The 21,314-nt window shown below is 37.0% G+C and overlaps 1 protein-coding gene across 1 annotated transcript in view; it reads left to right on the forward strand.

Moving 5' to 3' along the window:
* Positions 1–21,314, forward strand: part of LOC109039133 (uncharacterized) — a 424,526-nt gene that overhangs the window by 248,346 nt on the left and 154,866 nt on the right. The window contains 4 exon segments of the mRNA XM_072300747.1: positions 237–353; positions 4,118–4,249; positions 7,523–7,638; positions 15,544–15,796. Of these exon segments, the coding sequence (XP_072156848.1) occupies positions 237–353; positions 4,118–4,249; positions 7,523–7,638; positions 15,544–15,796 (618 nt within the window).

Below are 21,314 nucleotides of genomic sequence, written 5' to 3' on the forward strand. Positions count from 1 at the left end.
CGACCTGAGACACCCACTTTTTACGGATTACTTGAAACATGTAATTAATATATGTGAAGCAAATAGTTCTCGTGTGTTATCGCGACATATAAAGGTCCTTGATCATTTTTCAGGATTTATTTGAACTTTTTTTATGTGTTTTTGTCTTTGTTTTAAGGGATCATTGTTTTTCCTTGAAACACTGATGCAGTAGTTTATATTGTTGTCTGATTTGTTCTTTTGTTTGCTTTTTTCAGACGAAAACGAATGTAAATTTAGGCCATGCGACGTATTCGCTCATTGTACCAATACTTTGGGGAGCTTCCATTGTACGTGTTTTCCGGGTTACACTGGAAATGGTTTTCACTGCCAAGGTAAGCTCAAAACCCTTAATTTCATCTTCCATTTATTTTTGGCCTTAATTTACTGAGATCTAGTTTCTTCGATGAGTGTATAAAACCATACATTTCGATCGAAATAGGCACACAGGTAATACATTGTGTCACTGATTTTCCTCAATTTTTGTTTTCAAAAATTATGTTTCCATTTTCTTCCATTCCTCAGTTGCTATAAGTGAATGAATGAGTAACCAGTAACCCACACGTATAGAAAAGAGATAAAGATTAGAACGTTAAATGGATTGCATTTTGCAAAAAGGAACCACTAGCATCGCAATGATGCTAAGATTGTGCAATTTCATCTTTTGCAATAAAATTGCGGAAATCGTGAAAAACTATGAAATTTAGATGGTAATTTTTGTCTTAAATTTACAGTTTTTAACGAGTAAATCAGAAACTATTAATGGATAATCGGGTTTTTCCTCCAAGACAAAAGAAGTTGCACAATCTTAGCAACATTGCAATGCTAGTGGTTCCTTTTTGCAAAATGCAATCCAAATGGTCGAACCTTTTATTCAGTTTTGCTTATAGGGACGTCACTGCTTATAAAGCAATGTTTTCAAGTTGTGTGCTATTTTCCAATTATCAATGATTAAGTGAAAAGGGAACGAGGATCTCGCACAGTCTGGAGCGTACTTGCAAGCCGAAGTAGGTAGTTATTTGTGTAAATTGTCGCTCGTTTATCAGTGTGAATGTGACTTTATCGCTGTGAATTTATCACTGTAAATTATGCTTCAATAAAATGCGGAACCGGAATTCTGCTGCAGCGGAGCATTTAGTTGTCACTACAAATGTCATGCGTTGTTGACAAGTTATGGTAAATTAATGTATCTCCAACCATATTTTTTTCTATCATTTTTTTTTAAAAAAAATCACGTGGTAAATTCTTTCTGAAATAGCATTGGCTTACATATCCATTTGTTCAGCACAGCTTAGTTCAAATTGAGGAATGTTTACAATTTTTGTCAGAAATGTATTAAAAAGTGAAGAAAGAATATTCATATCCTAAAAGTACACGCCAAATAGAAGCTTTGTGTCATTTTGCAAATTCATGATTAAGATCTTAATCAATGACTGAGAGTCACATCTAGCCTTTATCTTCGTCCAGTGGTGTCAAATTTTGATTTACATGGATACAGCTTTAATTAAAAAACTGAGAATGACAGATTTTCTTGGCATGGAACCTTTTGTTTAGTAATACCTTAAAGTTGTGTTGAAGTATCATGCCAAATTAAAGCACGAAATTCAACGGAAAACTGACGAAAAACTCGACTAGGAATCTCGACTTCCTGATTACCGCTGATGAAATGCTGCCGTGCTAAGGAAAAACGCCGTATGAACATTCGAGAGTTGCCAAAATTCCTTTGATAAAACATGTATTTTTTGACGACATTCATGCCTATACTTCCTTGGAATTTGCAGATATTTTAGATTAAATTGCGCATAAAATTGTCTGAACATTTTAGAAAAAAATATTCAAAATTTCACCAGTAAATTCGGTTTTTAGTGAAGGAAATCTGGCAGCGTCTAAAGGCTCATACCTCGTTTTTCCTTAGCACGGTAGAATGCATTCATCTCTTTCTCAGTGCGGACTTAGAAAATAAGAATTTAGCAACGTTGAAAAACGGTGTCACGAAGGTCGCGCTACACGCACCACGCGAACATGTGCCCCCCTTCCCCCTCCCCTCCCCTCCACTCTACAATGAAACCTCGACACCCGTTCACAGGTTCAAAAAAGCCCGCGAGGCTAATGCACCTACAGTGTCACACTCCCGCCATAAAATTAGCAGCCTCTCTAAGCGGCCTTTTACTTTTAAGTGCACTTTATAATCAGTGATAATACCTTCGCTGCAGTGGCGTGGCGTGAATTGCGATGTATCGATTGTTATGCCACTTAAACCTGTGGTAAAGAATCGATTATTAAGGTGTTCGCTGCGAACACCCTATCTATCGATCCTTTTCCATAGGTTTAAATGGCATAACAATCGATATATCGCAAAGCACGCCACGCCACTGCTTCGCTGTGAAGCTGTGCTGAACTCAGGGCCTCAATGATAAATGGGAGCAGCGTTTTCAGCGGTAGGTGAATGTCGCCTCCTTCCGCAGGCAGCACATTTGCTTGATTAAGATATTAAAGTTTATGACCGTTTTAGTACCGAAAAAAGGCAACAGTTAAGGTAGACTTTTAAAATTCATTGATAAGTGATATTGGAACCAGATTTTCACTTTGAGACTCTGAGGTAGGAAAAATAATGAAAGTTGCGCCTATTGGATACTGCATGACTCAAAGTTTTCCCATCTGGTTAGGTTAGGTAAGGTTAGGTTAGGTTAGGTAAGGTTAGGTTAGGTTAGGTAAGGTTAGGTTAGGTTAGGTAAGGTTAGGTTAGGTAAATAACGTGTGTGGTCCTTAAATAGTGTCAAACGTAGTACAGTATTTTAGGTATTTAAAATTTTGTTTTTTACATGGTGCACATTTTATAATTTTTTTTTTAAAATCTAGGCAATGGACGTTGTGAAAAATGGAAAAATATAAGTCAAATTCTGTCAATATTTGTATCTTAATTGAATTGGATGTCACACTGAGCTTACAACTTTGCGATACGCTCGTATTTCAATTCGTGCAAACATTATTTAAAAGAGTCAAATGATATGAAAAAGAGCCATTACAAATCAAATATTTGTGCAGCCACCTTTGTATGCCATTTTATTTTTCTCGTGGAGAATCAAAGATTCCATTCAAATCACTAAATTGGCCGTAATAAGTTTAACAAATTGACTGCAAAATTTTAGGATTTCCAAGTTTCGTTTTTCCACAAGAAATTCAAGGAATATTCTTGTGAAGGTTTCAGAAAAGAGTGTTCACATCTCTAAAAAATTACAATAAAATTACACCGCTTTACGGCGATAATACTACGGTTATAATTTTCCTGATAATAACAATAGTGGTTCATTTTTTAATGAAGCATAGGTAAAAAATTTGAAATATCAGATGCAAGTGGGTATTTTTCCCATGTATGTTCAATCCAAAATAGTATATTGGCTCCACACAGATGTCTCCAATGATTTTGAAAGTTACTGTCAAGCAACGACTAGTATTTACGGTGCTTTTGATGAGCAAATCTTTCTCCTCCTGAGTTCGCCTCTTCCTCATCAAGTGTAAAACACCGAGCAATTTAATAGACGAGAAGTAGACCTGCTCAAGGCATGTGCCAACGATAATGAATTGTTGAGAACTTTCACAAAGCACGCTGCACTTGAACTTGACTCGCATCTCCGTTGTGTAATCGCATAATGCAATGCATATTACATACTCTCATTCATGACGGAAACCGGTACTGCATATCTTCCTCCGCTGGGACTTTCTTCCTCGTGTAACCTCCTGCACCAGCGCACAGTTGCTGTTGCAGATAAATGCGGCTTAGAAAGTGATTTAAATCCAAAACGCAGAGTTTCTTATTTTCCTCAAAATTTTGATAATTACTATCGGATTACTTTCTTTTTTTGGTTATTATTTTGTTAGAATGCAAACCAGGATACTCTAATTAGGCGAACAAAAACTCAAATTAAGACCAGAAACAGCAAAATCTAGTTTCTTTTCGAAATCTGTTTGAAACCGGATTATTTTTTGTTCATCAAATTGTGAAGATTTCTCCGATCGTTCATAAAATTTAATTTTCAGGAAACTAACTAATCTATCATAACGTCTCAAATTTCAAAATTGCTGTTCCTTTTTTTTACAGACATCGACGAATGTGCGAACCCTGCGATAGCGTCTAGGTGTGTGGCAAATTCGGAATGTTGCAATTTACCCGCCCATTTTTTGTGCAAGTGCAAACCGGGATTTCACGGAGATGGGGAGGTCGAATGCAAAGGTAAGAAAAGCATTAAAATCAATCAGTAAATCAACTATTTCAGTTGCGCATTGTTTTGAGATTTGTCCTCATTTTTCATTAAAAAAACCATTATTCAGAGTTGGCTGAAAGGCTGGAAATTACAACAGTTACGCTTGAATTCCTAAATTAATTCAACTCATATTGACGATACATTCATATTTTGATCATCTTAGATTCAGGCATTATTATGCTAATTGATACAGGTTATATTCAATAGTAAATTATATTTGTAATTTGTAATTATAGTTTTTAAGGAAAAAATTTCGAATGTTTTGAGGACTTGTCATATAAGGCAAAATAATGTGAAAACTGCAGGAGTAAACTATTTTTTAAGGAGCAAAAATCCATTGAGCAGCAAATCTCTCAGCTTATACTCATAATCACCATTTTGTCGGTAAATATTGGGATTTGAGTCGTAACTGATTTATTTGTAATAACTGGAACGAGCGAGCAAAATCAATTCGTGCCGACTGGTCGCGCTTTGCGTCTCGTGCCGGGTTCCTCTTAGCTGTTGCCTAATTGTAGCGTTAATTCGCTTAAATTATATTGAAAAACCATAAGCAAATGAAAAAATTGTGATGCGATCTGACATATCTGTCCACTCTCCCTCCTCCACTGCGCTATTGAACTTCAAGGGACGAACCATCCGTCGTCTCGCCGCGTGAAGCGACAGCTTCATCACAAATGAGAAGGAATTCAATTCTACTAAGATTTATTTGAAGAGAAAGCACTGCGTCGTTTTATATTCGGTAGAATTTAGAGCAAATAACAGTATTGGTTTTGTAAAAAAAATAAAATAAAAATAAAAATAAAAAAAAGAAGTTGCTACATGTGAATTGTGGCAATGGATCAACAATGACTGTTGTTTTCGGGAAGAAAAATGACGATGCGTTGATTAAAAATGGTTAAAGTCTCCGATTTGGCTGGAAAGAGACTATGTTCTCCTTCATTTCATGGATATAAAATTTTACCTACCTGGGAGTAGAAATAGTTTTATCACGCGTTGCGTATCATCCAACTTTTCTACCCTTGCGTTAAAGTCTTTTAGTCTGTGGAGATATGTCCTCCTTCATTTTGTGAGCATGCAATTTTAACTACATGGAAGTCGAAATAGTTGTATCACGCGTTTCGTCCCATCCGACTTTCTTATTGCTGCGTTAAAGTCTCTGAGCCTGCGGAGGGTCAAGTTCTCCTTCATTTTTGAGAATATATAATTTAACCTACTTTGAAGTCCTAATAGTTGTATCACGCGTTTTACCTTCCTTTTTCTACTCTACGATGAAGCCTCTGAATCGTGGATTGAATCCGAGACCCCAGATTGCTCTTTGGCAGGATACGGAGGACTATTACTGTTCTCTCACGACTCTTTTTTTTAAAAAAATAAATAGATAAATAAATAAATAAATAAATAAATAAAAGAAGATAAATTTAGCTACTTTAGCGGCATCCCTCGGTTCGTCAAAATTAAATTAGTCGAATTTTGAAAAAGAAAAAACTCGATTTTGAAAATGTAGGCGTTACCGCTTGCTTAAAGTAACACCGCGAAGAGTGAGCGTTACTGTAGACAAAAAGTGAGCTTATTCTGCGTGAAAAACTTGGTCATTACCAGATATAATACAAACGTCGACTGCTCAGTGTCGAGTTGCTTCGTTTTGCGGACCGGCGAAGCAGTTAACTCCAGAATCGTACCTATTGATTCGAAACGTTCAAGAGCAGACATTAGCCAGACGCGAGATTGGTGAGTCATCAAAATTCATATCTCAACGATTAGCCGCGTAGGAGAGGGGATGGGGGACGGCCTGGAGGGGAGAGAAAGTTCCGTGAGGTGGGAATAAACGAATAAATGCAGGAGCAGGAGGCAATCTACTCTCACCATCCAGCGCCCGTCCCGGCCCCTCGTTCAAGGACCAAGGTCCTCCCGATGTCCTTGCGCTTCGCGTTATCGTCATGACTATTTTTCCCCGGTCCCCGGTCGCGCTTAGCTCCCACCCGGAGGATTCCTCGCTCATATTTTTCCGCCTCACCGATCTCCTTCCTCATTTTTCAGTGAGTTTTATGACGGGATCCGACAGCCTAGTCGTCGCCCCTCTGACGTAATGGCGTACCTCAATTTCTACGGTAGCCCTGTTTTACGAATGAACCCGTATTTTCGGGGGTTTATGCGGAAATCGAGATACGCCCTTACGTCAGAGGAGCAACGTATTGTCCTCCCGGTGTCCTCTATAATTTGTTATATTTGTTTTGTTTTTTTTTTGGAGGACCCCTCGGGACTCACACTGGAAGAAAGAACACATTGGATCTAGAGCCCAGACTCTTAAAAACATCGACAAGAAAAAATACTCTTGATTCAATCGGATTTTGGCTTAAATCAATAACCAAGCCTATTAATTTGAGCGGATTTCCTTTTAATTAAAGCGAAAATCTGATTGAATCAAGAGTACTTTTTCTTGTCAATGTTTTCAGGAGTCTGGACTCTAGATCCAATGTTTGTTTTTTTTTTTTTTTTTTGTTTTTTTTTCCAGTGCATGGGCGAATACGCTAGAGTTCTGTAAATGGAAACTGCGGGGCAGGGCTGCGACTTAGAATTACTCTAGGCTGACCTGGAAAGAGACGTGAACAAAATTTTCTTGGGTAAATTCTGTATACCTTAGAGAAAATTTCCCAGAATTGGTTCAAAGTTCACTCCGCAGGCTAAATTTGTATTCCTCCATGACTCCCTTTATCCTTAAGATTCAACTGAAATGGTGCTTTTAGTGAGGCTCCCATCATTGAAGGCCTTAAAGAAAATGCATTTGCGTTAATACCATGAATTTGACTCAGAGTAAACCATCAATTTTGGTAGCCAAGTACTGGAAATTAAATGGATGGTGAAACCACTATATAGACCACGTATCTCGGTTTGCGACGAAGCAGACTTCCTGTCAATGTATGTTTGCGATGGAAAACTATTCAACGTCAATTCTTCAAAACTTCCGTGATTTTTCTTCTCCATGTAAAGTAATAATATTGGTTTGTTCTCCTTCACACAAATAAAGTGGGAGCGAAGATTTTTAAACACCGCAAACGAAATGCGCGGTCTGGTAGTTTCACTGTCAAAGTGTCATACAGTTCCGAAAGTATGGATTTTGATTTTAAGAGGTGAATTTTGCTTAAAGCACACGCTACTGAAATTCCTCTGATTTATTTTGCTTTGTGCTCGTTTTTGGCTTTATTAATTATTATGAATTAATTTTTGACATTTTCTCTTTGCAGACATCGACGAGTGTCAGTTGCCAAATGCGTGCGGCATCAACACTGTATGCATAAATCTCCCCGGCAATTACACGTGTGATTGTCAACACGGATATCATGGAAACCCTTACAATGGAGTGAGTATGCTTTTTGATTTTTTGCCTAGAATGTTCGAAAACCTCGGAGTTTTCGGAATGCATTTCACTCCGAATTTTTATATTGTTCATAGACAGCCGTGCTCCCCAGGTAGCACAAAATATTTTGAAAATATTGTCACCTTTATCAAAATATTTTCATGACAATATTGCAATTAAAATATTTTCAAAATATTTTTAAACTATTTTTAAAACTTTTTAGAGAATATTTCGAAAATGTTTACAAAATATATTTTTAAAATAATTCAAAACTATTGCCTGTAAACATTTTTAAAATATTCCCTTAATAAGTTTTGAAAATATTTTCAAAATATTTTTGTGCTATCTGGGCTGAGTGCCGATCGAAATTTACTCATTTACGGAGTGAGCGCTGCTCTTTAGATTCAACTCAACAACTTTAGATGAATCTGGTTTGAATTCGTCATCACATGTCACCATTTTAAAAAATTCGGTTCTTTATTATTATTTTTTCAAAAAAAATCTGGAGTCGAATTCGTTTTTCTCGCGCCAAAATGACCTGATGTATCGAGTTGTAGAAAAAAATTGTGGCGCCAATTTTCGGCCATTTTGAAAAGGTTTGAGATAATGACTTCGGGTTCGCGCGAAAAATGATCTTCTCTTCTGCTTCGAACAAGGTATCACGGGGGGGGGGGGGGGGGGCTGTCTCTCCATTGAAAAAAAGTCGGGGTCCCGTCCCCCCTCCCCCAGGAGCTCCCTTGATAATTTTAGCGGGCAATATAGAAGCTCCCTTTGACCGATGAACATCCCCTAAGTTACAAATATTCACCTCAATTAGATAAGAAGTTATAGAAGAGGGGAGGGTGCGACGACACCGTTGACGGCAAAACGAAAAAAGAGCGTCAATTTAAAAATTGCCGCCGAAGTTTGTACAGTTTGTAGTATGGCGCGCGCGGGAACAGGGGTTGTCAGCTGTACCAACCATTTCTCCCCTCTCTTCAGGGAAAAATCCTAAATAGTGTTATGTTTAGAGTCGGGTGGGTGACAGGGCTATTCGGCGGACGCCACAAATAACACCGAAGTTGGAGGACACGACAAAATTCTTTATTCAAAGGGAGGAAACACGGTAACGGTTGACAAGGGACAAACAGGGTCGGTGAACAGTACGGTAGACGAGAGACAACGACAAGATGGCGGATGCTATGTACAGTGTAGCCAAATCTACATTCACGACATCCTCTCCCCGCTAGGGTAGAAAAAAAAAATTTTACATGTTTAGTCAACAAGAGAATTTCAAGAATTTACAAATTTTGACAATTATTTTAAATGTAGTTAACAAATAGAATTTCAAGGAATTTATAAATTTTTGACAATTGTTTTAAATGTAAGGTCAACAAGAGAATTTCGAGGAATTAACAAATTCTGACAATTAAAGATCTAAGCGGTCACGCTGTTTCCGGATTCTGCCAGAACGTCGCACTTCTGGGTGCAAGGTTGTTGAACTGGGAACAGATGTAACCGGTCTGTTTTGACAAGACTGCTTTGGGGCACTGATTTTGGATGATGCCAAATTTGGCTGCAGATGACGCAAAGGACTAGTCACCACATACCGGCGACAACTCTCCTTGTTCACCCAAGAATTTTCAAGTTTAGATGACTCAAGAACTGGTGCCTTATTCTGAAGCGAATCCATTGACAAAGAAGTTACTTTTAACTGATTTACATGTACTAATTTAGTGTTACCATCTAAATTTACTAAATAGGTTGTTGGGCTTACATTTCTAATTATTTTACCTATTTTTGTTTCATGGTTTTTGCTAAATTTTACTAAGACTTTGCAATCAGGTTCCAACTTAACTAATTTTCTAAATGTTTGTCCTTGTGGTTTACATAACGAGAGCGGAATTTGAGGTTTATAGTTAAAAATTAATTCAGCTGGGGTTTTTCCTTTTACTGTGGTTGGAGTGTTTCGGTAGTGAAGCAAAAATTCTGATAAAATATTTGTTAAGGAGTATGATTTTTCAACATTTTTAGCATCCATAATACCTTTCTTTAAAGCACTTTTGATGGTACGTACTGCTCTCTCTGCAGTACCATTGCTTTTCGGATGATACGGTGGCGATTTCGACACCAAAATATTGTTGGCTGTACAGAAGTCTAAAAATTCTGCCGAATCAAACGGCGGGCCATTATCACTTACTATTTCTTTGAGAAGCCCAAAGGTACAAATGTGTGAACTTAACTTAGCTATAACACTTTCAGCAGAAGTAGACTTAACTTGGCAGACATCTAACCAATTTGAATAAGTATCAACTAAGAGAAAGAATGTATTATTATCGAAATAAAAATGATCCACATGGACTCTCTCCCAAGGAGAACTTGTGACGGGCCAGGACACAGATTCACAAGACAAAGGTTTAAAATTTAGTGATTGGCATGCTTCACAAGATTTACTAATGCTTTCTATATCTGAGTTTAGGCTTGGCCACCAAACATTTTGCCTTGCCAATAACTTCATCCTAACTATTCCTGGATGCGATTTGTGAAGTAAATTTAAAACGATTTTCTGTAATTTACTGGGGATGACAGCGCGATCACCAAACAAAATGACTTCTTCCTCTAAGGACAAAAATTCCTTAATTTTGAAGAATGGTACAAGATTTTTATCTTCAATAGAGTTAGGCCAACCAATCAACACAAAATTATGCACTTGGCTTAGAAGGGGATCTTCCTGAGTTGCTGTGGCTACAACAGAGCTTGTAACAGGTAAATCAGGCATGATTTCAATGTAAGAATTGATGACTTTTACTTGCTCTTGTTCCAGTGGCAATCTAGAAAGAGCATCAGGGGCGGCTAATAAGGTTGCCTTTCTATGTTCTACTGTGAAATTATATGCACTTAGTGTGACTGACCATCTTTGAATTCTAGGGGACGCAATGACAGGTATTCCTTTACACAATAAAGTTTTCAACGGGTGATTATCGGTGACTAATGTAAAATGTTTTCCATACAGATATTTGTGAAACTTCTTAACACTATAAACTACGCCTAGTGCTTCTCGATCAAGTTGTGAGTAGCGTTTTTGTGCGGGTGACAGGGAGGCTGAAGCGTACATGACAGGTTTTTCTAGATTATTGACAACGTGACACAAGACTGAACCGACACCAAATGGTGACGCATCAGAGCAGACTACCATAGGTTTTTGAGGATCATAAATTTCTAATACAGGTTTATCACACAATTTAGCCTTAATGAAATCTAAAGCGGATTGACATTCAGTTGTCCACTCAAATTTTTGGTTTTTTGTTAACAGTTGATTAAGTGGCCTAAGATGAGTACTTAAATTTGGCAAGAACCTAGCATAAAAGTTAACAAGACCTAAATAAGATCTTAGTTCAGAAACATTAGTAGGTACTTTGGCATGAATTATTGCTTCAATTTTCTCATCAGTGGGGTGAATTCCTGTTTTATTTATTCTATAACCTAATAACTCTATTTCAGTAACTAACCAAAGACACTTTGGAAGGCCAACTTGAACGTGATGCACATTTAAACGGTCCAAAACTTCCAGCGTAATTTTTAAACATTCATCATAATTTTCTCCCCCTACGACAATGTCATCCAAGAATTTAGCTACGCGTTTCATGCGAGCCAAAAGAGTGTCCATAACGCTTTGGAAAACCGGCGGTCCCACCTTAACGCCATATTGCAAGCGATTAAATCGAAATAAACCCCAGGGAGTGTTAACGGTTAAAAGCTCTTGACTCTCCGGAGCAACTCTTAGCTGAAGATAAGCTTCAGTTAAATCTATTTTGGTAAAATAGGAACAATTTGAAAGGGTGGCCCAAATGTCTTCAAGTTTAGGTAAAGGATAGTGATCCATTTGAAGCTGAGGGTTAATCGTTCTCCGGAAGTCTGTTACAATCCTAATTTCGTTATTCTTTTTGACAATAGGCCAAATTGGTGATGCCCAGTTCGAATGGTTTACTGGTTCTAATCTTTTGTTTTTCACCATTTCAGCCAGCTTAGCTTCGACTTTTTCGCAGAGACTGTAGGGTAACTCATAATATTTATGAAATATAGGGGTAGCGTTAGGCATAAGAACCAGTCTAGCCTGAAAGCCTTGTATTGCTTCAGACTTATCTGCATTGAAAACCCAGGGAAACTTATGACGATATATTTCTACAAAATTAGAATTGCTGATTTGTTTAACTTCATTAGGAGGTGTGTCATTGAGAATAGTATCTTTTAACTGTGGTTCAAGGATGTTTAACCATTCTCTTCCCAAGAGCATTGTGGCAGGTTTAGAGAACTTAACTATAATTAAACGTAAATTAAAATCATTACCCTTGTATCGAACTTTCACCATCACTTGGCCGACTGTATTCAAGCCATAGTTATCAACACCATAAAGTTGAACAGAGGAGGGTGAAATTACTAATTTAGGAAATTTCTGTTGAAACTCTAGCATTGATATGATTGAATATGGGGATCCGCAATCAATTTCGCACTTAATATCAACACCATTAATGAGCATTATTCTCAAATACGGAGCTCGATTAGGTGAACTAAGGTTCCCGGTGGGTAAATTTGCAACAATAGAATTTGAGTTATTTCTACTCACGTAATTTTCAGCAATGTTACCGATCTTCAGTCCATGTAAGGCACTTTGCAAACTAGCTACACAAAACTGATCGGGGTTGTTGACATCAGCTGTTGAGCATTTATTGGTGACAGGAGATTTAGATGAGTGACCGATGATTGATCGAGGCGACTTGGTGTGACGAGAAGTGTGAGGACAGGTTGACGATGATGTGTTTGTTGACGATGCTGTGTTTGTTGACTTGTGACTTGAAGAAGTATCTGTAGACTGAGATGAATTACCATAGAGGACTTTAGAGGGTTGAAAGGGACGATTCGAGATCATTTGATTAGTGACGAGCAGTTGATTAGCTTCAAGAACTCTTCCCACGATGACATCATGGAACTCGTTCGATGGATGAACTGAGTCATGAATAGCGCCTGTTGTTGCTCTATGGCACGCCTTGGAAATGTGCCCGATTTCATGGCAGAGATTACATTTCCATCCTTTTGCTGGGCAAAAGTTGGGATTATGTAATCTTTTGCAACGCCAGCAAGGAACAGTGGTTTGTGGATTCTTGTGTTGGGTCTGATTCTGGTTCGAACGACTACAACACGAATGCTGACATTGACAAGTATAAGGTTGACGAAACTTTGGTTGTTGACTGTTGTGGGAATTGTTGGATTGATAACTGGTATCAGGGAGTGACGAGGAGCAAGGATAACGGTTAGGAAACGAGGATTGATTGTTGTTTGAGGAATTTGGTGTACCTTTGGCGAACTTCTTCTTCTTTTTGGAAGGGTGTGTGACTTTCTGGACTGTTTCAGAGGATGAGGGTGAGGGAGACTTTGTTTGTGGTTTCAATTCAGGTAACTCTGTGAGGATGACTTCTTCGTGGATGGCTTTAGTAAGCGCATCTTCCAAAGTCAGGTCCGGAATGTTCCACAATTTCTTCTTCAGCGCACTAGACTGGAGGCCATTAACGAAACGAACCAGTAGACGGTCATGCAAATTCTCACCAAAATCACACTTATCTGCTAGGGCACGGAGCTCTTGTACGTATTTAGATGCGGACTCAGAATCTTGTTGGTTCCTTGACTCGAACTTTTGAATTTTTGTGAACTTTAGGGTAGGTGGTTCGAAATGGAACTTCATTAGCTTCAATAATTCTTGAAAAGACTTATCCTTTGGTTTGTTAGGTAACAGATTTGTGTGAAGAATGCTATAGGCTTCGAGAGAAAGGTGGTTCAAAAGAACTTGCTTCTTCGTGTCCAACGATTTAACATCGTTCCAATCACAAAAATTATCTAGAAGTTCAAGCCAAACTGCTAAGTTTGTGTTCGGAGTGAATGGTTCCAGCTTACCATGATACCGTTGAATAGGTTTCTGGGAGTGAGAAGGAGAACGCTCTACGCTTGAGTCAGGGGTGCTCTGCCTATTTCTTCCACGACCACGACCACGCGGCATGTCGAAAGCAAGCTATGTTTTAATCTCGTCGCCAATGTTATGTTTAGAGTCGGGTGGGTGACAGGGCTATTCGGCGGACGCCACAAATAACACCGAAGTTGGAGGACACGACAAAATTCTTTATTCAAAGGGAGGAAACACGGTAACGGTTGACAAGGGCAAGATCCATCCATATAGGTCAGTCATTGCGCAGATTTCCCCGCTCGGGGTAAGCCCCTTTCCATTGGCTCGTGACGTCAGCATTACTGCCGCGAAAACCAGAAAAGTCGGAAACAATGCTTTTCTTATGGGAGAGAGCAAATTTTTCTTAATGAATCATTTAAATTTCTTACTTTTAAATCCTTTGAAACTTTCTGTGTGTCGAAAAGAACGTTTAGACATTAGCATTCAGGGTTTCGATTTTGCCGAATTTGTGTTCTTTCATTTTTACAGTTTACTCTGCATCAGCCATTTTTACACGCGAATCTATACCACTAGATGGCTTGTTACATCGCTGACTTCAAAAATCATTTAAAAATATAAAAACGCAAATTCAGCTGAATTGAAACCCTTGACGCTAATTTCTAAACGTTCCTTTCGACACTCAGAAAGCTTCAAAGAATTTAAAAGTAAGAAATTTAAATGATTCATTAAGAAAAATTTGTTCTCTCCCATAAGAAAAGCATTGTTTCCGACATTTCTGGTTTTCGCGGCAGTAATGCTGACGTCATGCGCAGAAGATTCTCATTTGGGTTTCGGGAATGACTGACCTATATGGATGGATCTTGGACAAGGGACAAACAGGGTCGGTGAACAGTACGGTAGACGAGAGACAACGACAAGATGGCGGATGCTATGTACAGTGTAGCCAAATCTACATTCACGACAAATAGTTCATAATTTTCATGAATAATTTGATTAAATGGCTATTGAGCTGTAGATATTTTAATTTTAATTACATTGCCCTTTAAAAATCTCCGCCATTATCTGTTATGAAAGCTAAATTAAAATGAATTTTCATCCAGAGTTTTCATCCGAGCTCCTGCAAACTTGTGTAAACAAATACAAATTTTCATTTGGAGGTTATGGTCGCAACAGGTGAATGTGAATCTGCTAATTCTGCTGCCGAAATCCTGCCGAAGTCTCCTCCCTTTATCTTTTATCAAAGATTTTTCGTTCGGATTCTTACATGGTCTTCCTACATTTATAATACATTAAAATAGTTTAGCGAACTATGCTAGCATACTGTTGTTCCATAACTACTCAAATGATCAGTGCGCCATCCAAGGATTTGACAGGTGCGTTAGTACCCTTCTGTGTCTGTGAATATTTTATCCTCACCAAAATAGCCGCAATCATTCTAAATTCAGTTGTACGGTAATAGGTACTCTAGTAAACGATAATCAGTCTATCTAGGGGGATAGGTACAAGCACCGAAACTTTGCCGACTCTTTTTCTTTTTTTTTTCTTAAGAAGTATTGGGACATTCTAAACCTTTTGTCAGGATGACTACCAATCTTTTGGTAGTTGCTGGTCTGGCACACTGAATATTTTTTTGCACTCCTGTCTTGACTAATCATGTACACACATGTCAAGATTGCATTGGTTGTCTGAATCTATATCTTACCAATCATAGATATTACACTACAAGCTCTAGCGAAAAATCTTACAGTGCCTTCGGCAACTGCTTATGTTTTATCACTGAACAGCTAACAATAACCACTTCTCATGACTGTCAATAACCTGTCATGTAAGTGGCACAGCACCTAGTGAGTAGCTTGCTCTTTCAGAGTGGAGCTGATGGGCAACTACATCTTTACTTTGAGTCAACTTGGCTCTGAGTGTGTAAGAATGTATGATGACAGAGAGAAACTAATTTTTATTGTTTGTTTTGCCCGCAGTGTGTTGATATAAATGAATGCGAATTTCAAGGCTCTTGCGGACCCGGAGCTTTATGTACGAATCTACCTGGAGGACATCATTGTGAGTGTCCACAAGGATATGAAGGTGATGCGTATCATGGAGGCTGTTTCGACATCAACGAGTGTCTTCTCAATCCATGTGGTGCCAATGCTCTTTGTTTTAATGAGCCTGGTAAATATCGATGCACCTGTCCTCCAGGGTATCACGGCGATCCTCACACATCTTGCTCAGGTATGCTCCATCACCAACTTTTTTTATATTCCTTCGATCAGCTGTTTCCTAAGATGATGATATTTCTATACAGATTGATTGACAGAGATCATTCATTTTAGTCTTATATTTCAGACAGCAAAAGCTAAGATTAATGAAAAGAAGAAGAAGAAAAAACTGAACATTATCAATGTGGATCAGTTATTCATATCCTGGATTGCAGAAAATCCTAGGATATTTGAGTATTCCGTAATCTTTTCAATCTCATCATCAATTATGGAACAGAAAGTATCTTTGTGGTAATTTTGTATCACTCAGTAATCAAAGTTTTGGAAAATAAAATGCAAAAATAAATGCACAAGATTTATTTCTAATTAAATTACACCGAATAATTTTAGAAGAAAAATGCTACAGCTGCTTCATGAATGATCAACACAATTGATTTTAGGACTTCATCGATAGAAATTAGGAAAAATTATTGGCTGATCAAATTTCTGCAATCATATTTTTTTCTGCACTCTCCTCCAATGAGTTGAACAATTGGGAGGAAGCTATTGTTAGGGAAATTATCCTGCGCTAAGTAAAAAATTATTTTGTAAATAATTATGGTACTCCCAAAAAGTTACGTAATTCATCTCACTGAAATTGAAGAGTCAGCATTATTTATTTTATGTTTCCTTTTGTACCTAGACAGTATAGAAATGCACACATAATTACTGTACTTATGAAGGTTAAAATGTTTATCAGAAAAAATTCCTACAGTTGCCTACTGAACCGGCAGTGTGATGAATTCGTAATTTCATTTCCCCCAAATAACTTGGTGATAGGAAAAACTTAATCCTAGCACGGTTGATAACATTTAAAAGCAGAGACTAATTATGTAATTGAATAGGAAGGGAAAATTAGGAAGATGCTGCAAAAAAGAACAAATGCTGATAGAGTAGTCTCGCTTTTGTAAGTTCCGTTTGCAGCAGTCTTCTTCGTTACTAACCATGTAGTTTAGAGGGAAAAAAATAAATAATTTTTTTGCTAGTTGATGTAAAAATTAATGAGGTAAATGGTAGCTAGACATTTGCGCAAGGACTAACTATTTATGTAATGTTTACTAAATGCTTTTTTAGAAACCTACTTGTACGTATAAGATAAGATTTCATCATTCTTTCATTGTTGTTACCTGTTTTGTTTTTGTCTGATAGATGTTCATGTTTGTAAAATATTGCAGATTTTTATTCATTAGCTTATTTTGACATTAACATCCTTCAAAGGCAATACTCAGAGGTTTAGTTCAAGCTCAAATCATATTTTAAATTCATGTGCACTAATATTGAAAAATCCAAGAAAAATTGTCCGAGAAATTATCTTGGTAGGAAAAAGCACCCTGATACCACTCCTTTTTTCCATCATAAATGTTGTAAAATATGTTCAAATGGCTCAATAATTATGATGATGTAAATTGAGAGAACCTCTCCCTTCAAGTGGCATCAAGTTTAACCTCCTTATTGCCTTTTTGTAAGTTGTATCATTGGTTTGATCCGGAAACTAACCCAGAAATCTGTAAATTTTGTATGGTTGACTAACATTCAATAGATATCAACGAGTGTACTGCAGCACCATGTGGGCTTCATGCCATTTGCATTAACACGAATGGAAGTTACTTTTGTGAGTGCAAACCTGGCTATACGGGAAATCCCAAGAAACACTGTCACGACATCAACGAATGTGATCGATTTAACCATTGTGGCTTTCATGCAAAATGCATAAACACTCCAGGAGCGTTCGTCTGCATTTGTCCGTATGGATTTGCCAGCCTTGGTCACCATTTCTGTGAAAGTTAGTTTCCATTGTGATTTCATTTTATTATGTAGGCCCTAGAAACTTCCCAAGTTTTTTTCATGAAATATTGAACTTCAACTTTTTTATCCTGACTTTTTCTAATGACAGCAGTTAATCTCAAATATCAAAGAGTCAAACTCTTGTTATTATTTCAAGATTCGTTCTAATCAGAGTACAAAATTTCATTGGACCAAACCATTAATTTTAAAATTCAGAAATTATTTTTGCTGACCACTCTTTGTCATTTCCATTCATAATTCCCGTGCATATTATTATCAGTGAAAGAAAGAGGCACGACAAAGCTGTAGTATTGGCAAACTGGAATAGCTGGAAAGTAACTGACAGTAGAGCCTGTTTTAGCTTACTTTTCCTTTTTTGCTGTATGCGCAGGGTAGGGAATCCTGCATCTTGCATAGACAGCATAGGAAGAAAAGTTTTGTGAAACGGGCTCCGGCAGATTCTCTCTTCTCTGCTCCAACGCTGCAGTATTTTGGAGTCGAATTCTAAGTTCCAAGATTAAATACAAGGAGTGAGCGCGGCATCAGGGGTCTTCTCGTTGGGCCGCTTTTCAGGCTATGCTTACAGTATGCCAACACTAAGGCTGTAGTGCTCTTCCTCCTGATAAAAATAAGATAATGATATAAATTAAATAAATCATGGAGGGTTTTTGTGATAATGTCATGTTACAGAACATGGAAAAGCCTGACGTATCATCTAAATCTTAGTCCAACACAAAATTGATTTACTTTGATAGTACATCTTTAATTTTTAATCACCAAGGTTAAATTTCATAGCATAGTTAAATAACCAAACCTGAGGAAAATTGACAGATTTGACAATGCTTCCACCAAAAATTACATGTTGGTTGTATAATGTTAAGTATTCAACAAATACATTCTGATTCGAGTCGTGAAGTTAGCTCGTTACAACGAGTTTTATAGTATCATTCAGGCTTCCAAACATTGCATTAAAACTCTCTATTGATCAATATGTAATATTGGAGGAATTTTTTTTCCTTATAAGTTTTTGTGTTTTGTTAAAAAAAATATGTTCAAATTGCTTCGTGAGGTGCTTTTGTAGTTAGACAAGTTCTGTATATATACTTATTTATTGTAGATACTTGATGCATGTGATTTTCTTCTCTGTTTTTTTCTAAATGTTTTGCATGATGTGTTAATGCATCTCCTCTCAGTGCATGCTTGTTGTTTGTTTTGTCCTATGCCTCCCCCACAGGTCCTCAAAGTTCGGTGAGTCGAAAAATGTATACCTTATTTTTCTTTTATTACTGATTTACTTACCTTGTGTCCAATGTTTCTCTCTAGTTGCTCTGATGTTTTTTTACTCTTTTTCACTTTTCAAATTAATTCATGTTTTTTTCTTATGTTTCTTTTTTATTGTGCATTTAAATTATGGTCATTATTTCCAGTCAATAAAAGTCACAAACTGGCTTTGCATCCAAGACTATTTTTATTTTTTTTTAAAAAAAAAAAAAAAAAAAAAAAATGCTTGCCCCATTATTATCATATTTTAATGATGCTGGATGTGAGCTAGCTTTTGACTCTCCAACTTTTTTGCCCCTTTTCTTCGCCCTTTTTTACCTCTTTACTTCTCCTTTATAATTTTTTTCTTTGTTTCTATGTTTTTCTTGTGTGCCAAAAAATATTTAGTAAATTCTCAGAATATTGAAATTTTTTTTCAGTGTATTTACACCTTTACATCTATTTTCCAAGATTCTTTCTTGTGTCGTCTTTGTTGTGTCTAATCATATTTTTCAGTGCAACCAAGTTCGAGAATGGATTTCCTCCACTTTCTTCCTCTCGTTGTAATGGTGTGAGTTTGGCCTTTTTTGTCTATATTCTATTTTGGTAAGTCTATCTTTGATCCTTATTTCTCCTCCAATATTTTTCATGGAGTTCAGAGTGTGCTGCTGGAGTTAACAGAGTTTTTGTTTTTTCATTTCCTTGTAGGTTTCACCTGGCGGACTTTGCAGCCGTCAAGTGAAACTGACGCAGAAAAGAGAAGCAAATCAATAAATTCTGATGTAGCTCATCTGAGGATGGATTCAGGGTAAATGGGATTAAGGTTAAAAGTACTATACTTATGAGACAGCAAAAAACAGTGCAACACTAATTTAAATTAAAAATTCGAATTTTCCGTTTTTAATGTCAATCGCTTTCTAATACTTTCAAGAAGATTGAGTCAAAATTTTCAGTCATAATGTACTGAATAAAGAATGTAATAAATGTTTGAAATGATTCGTAGCTAAAGCTGTCAATAGTTCAAGCCCTATCTTGACTCAGTTAAATGGCATCTTGCCTTGTGGCTATGTATGTAAAAATAACCTCTCAATGCAGTAGTGCAGTCGTCTTTGTTTTTTATCCCAAGTCTTCTTTTCCCTGACTCCATCTTATCTACCTTTTGCTCTCTCTCATTGAAATGGTCTCGTGGACGGATTTACCATGTCATATCTCTTGGATTCTATCAATCAATCTCGTTTCTTTATCCAGGCTAAATTGAATGATGCTTTATCTGTGACATTGAAACCTGACCAATTGTTTCAACTGCTTGCATTCTAAAAGTGTTTACTCTTCAAAAATTCAAGTTGACTGAAGGTAAATTGGACTGCGGTTAACAGAAAGGAACCAAGCCACATCAGCTATTGCCGAATTTAACTGGGCAATTTAATTTTTATGTGAGAACGTTTGTGCGGATTCCTTTGAAAGTGTCAATGAATTTGCTTTGTAGTATGGAGAAAATTCCCTGAATTTGGCCCCGAAAATCCGCTCAACCGTCGTAATGTAAAAAATTAAATTGCCCGATTAAATTTGGCAATAGTTGATGTGGCTTGGTTCCTTTCTGTTTAATACAAATTGATTGGTAATAGTTTTTAGCAAATTTAGTGATTTGCCTAGTTCTAGAATGAGCTGGCGCTTGCAAGTATTTCAATAAATTAGACTCCTTAATTGCACAAAGTACCTAGATATTTGTTTCTTCGCAACACTTTAAACCTGGGGCAAAAATAGCTCAATTTGTAAGCGAAGCACTACAAGTAACAGTGGGTTCAAGCAACTCTCAGATTAGAGACGAAGATGCTAACATTTCATCACAGCCAAGAAGAAAATAGCATCAATGGATACAACCCAATGTCGACATCTTTTTCTCTAACAGAGTATAAACCTTGACTTATCTATTCTTTGAATTTAAATGTTTCTTATTTTCCTGCAAGTGACAGTCCTTTCCTCTTTCATCTTTAATCCTGTTACGAGAAAAAATGCATGTGGGCTTCTTTGAATCAGAATCAAAAAAAGTCGCTACCTCATGATCTGATTCCCTTTTATGGGCTGTAGTAAAACTGCTAAAAGTAAAAAGCAGTTTCTTTTTGAACTATCTGCATCTTTTTCCTTCCTCTTAAAAGGTTTTCTGAAGTCTCTACAATAAATAATTTCAGCTAAGAAGTCTCTGAACTTGATCTCGTTTTTGTATTGTAAATTTAAGTATTATTAGTTAAGTTATTATTGATTTAAATGTACCTTTTAATTTGTTCATCCTCAAATTTACTAGTCTTGATTCTTTGAAGAATCAAAAATAGTCAGTTCTTTTTACATGTTTACATCAAGCTTGTTTCATCAATGTTTCCAAATAATGTATCTGTCCAAAATCATGTTTATCTCATTTAACTTCTGCAAAGCTGAAGTCAGCATTGTTT

Source organism: Bemisia tabaci, chromosome 5 (genome assembly GCF_918797505.1).
Source record: "Bemisia tabaci chromosome 5, PGI_BMITA_v3".
Lineage (NCBI taxonomy): Eukaryota > Metazoa > Arthropoda > Insecta > Hemiptera > Aleyrodidae > Bemisia > Bemisia tabaci.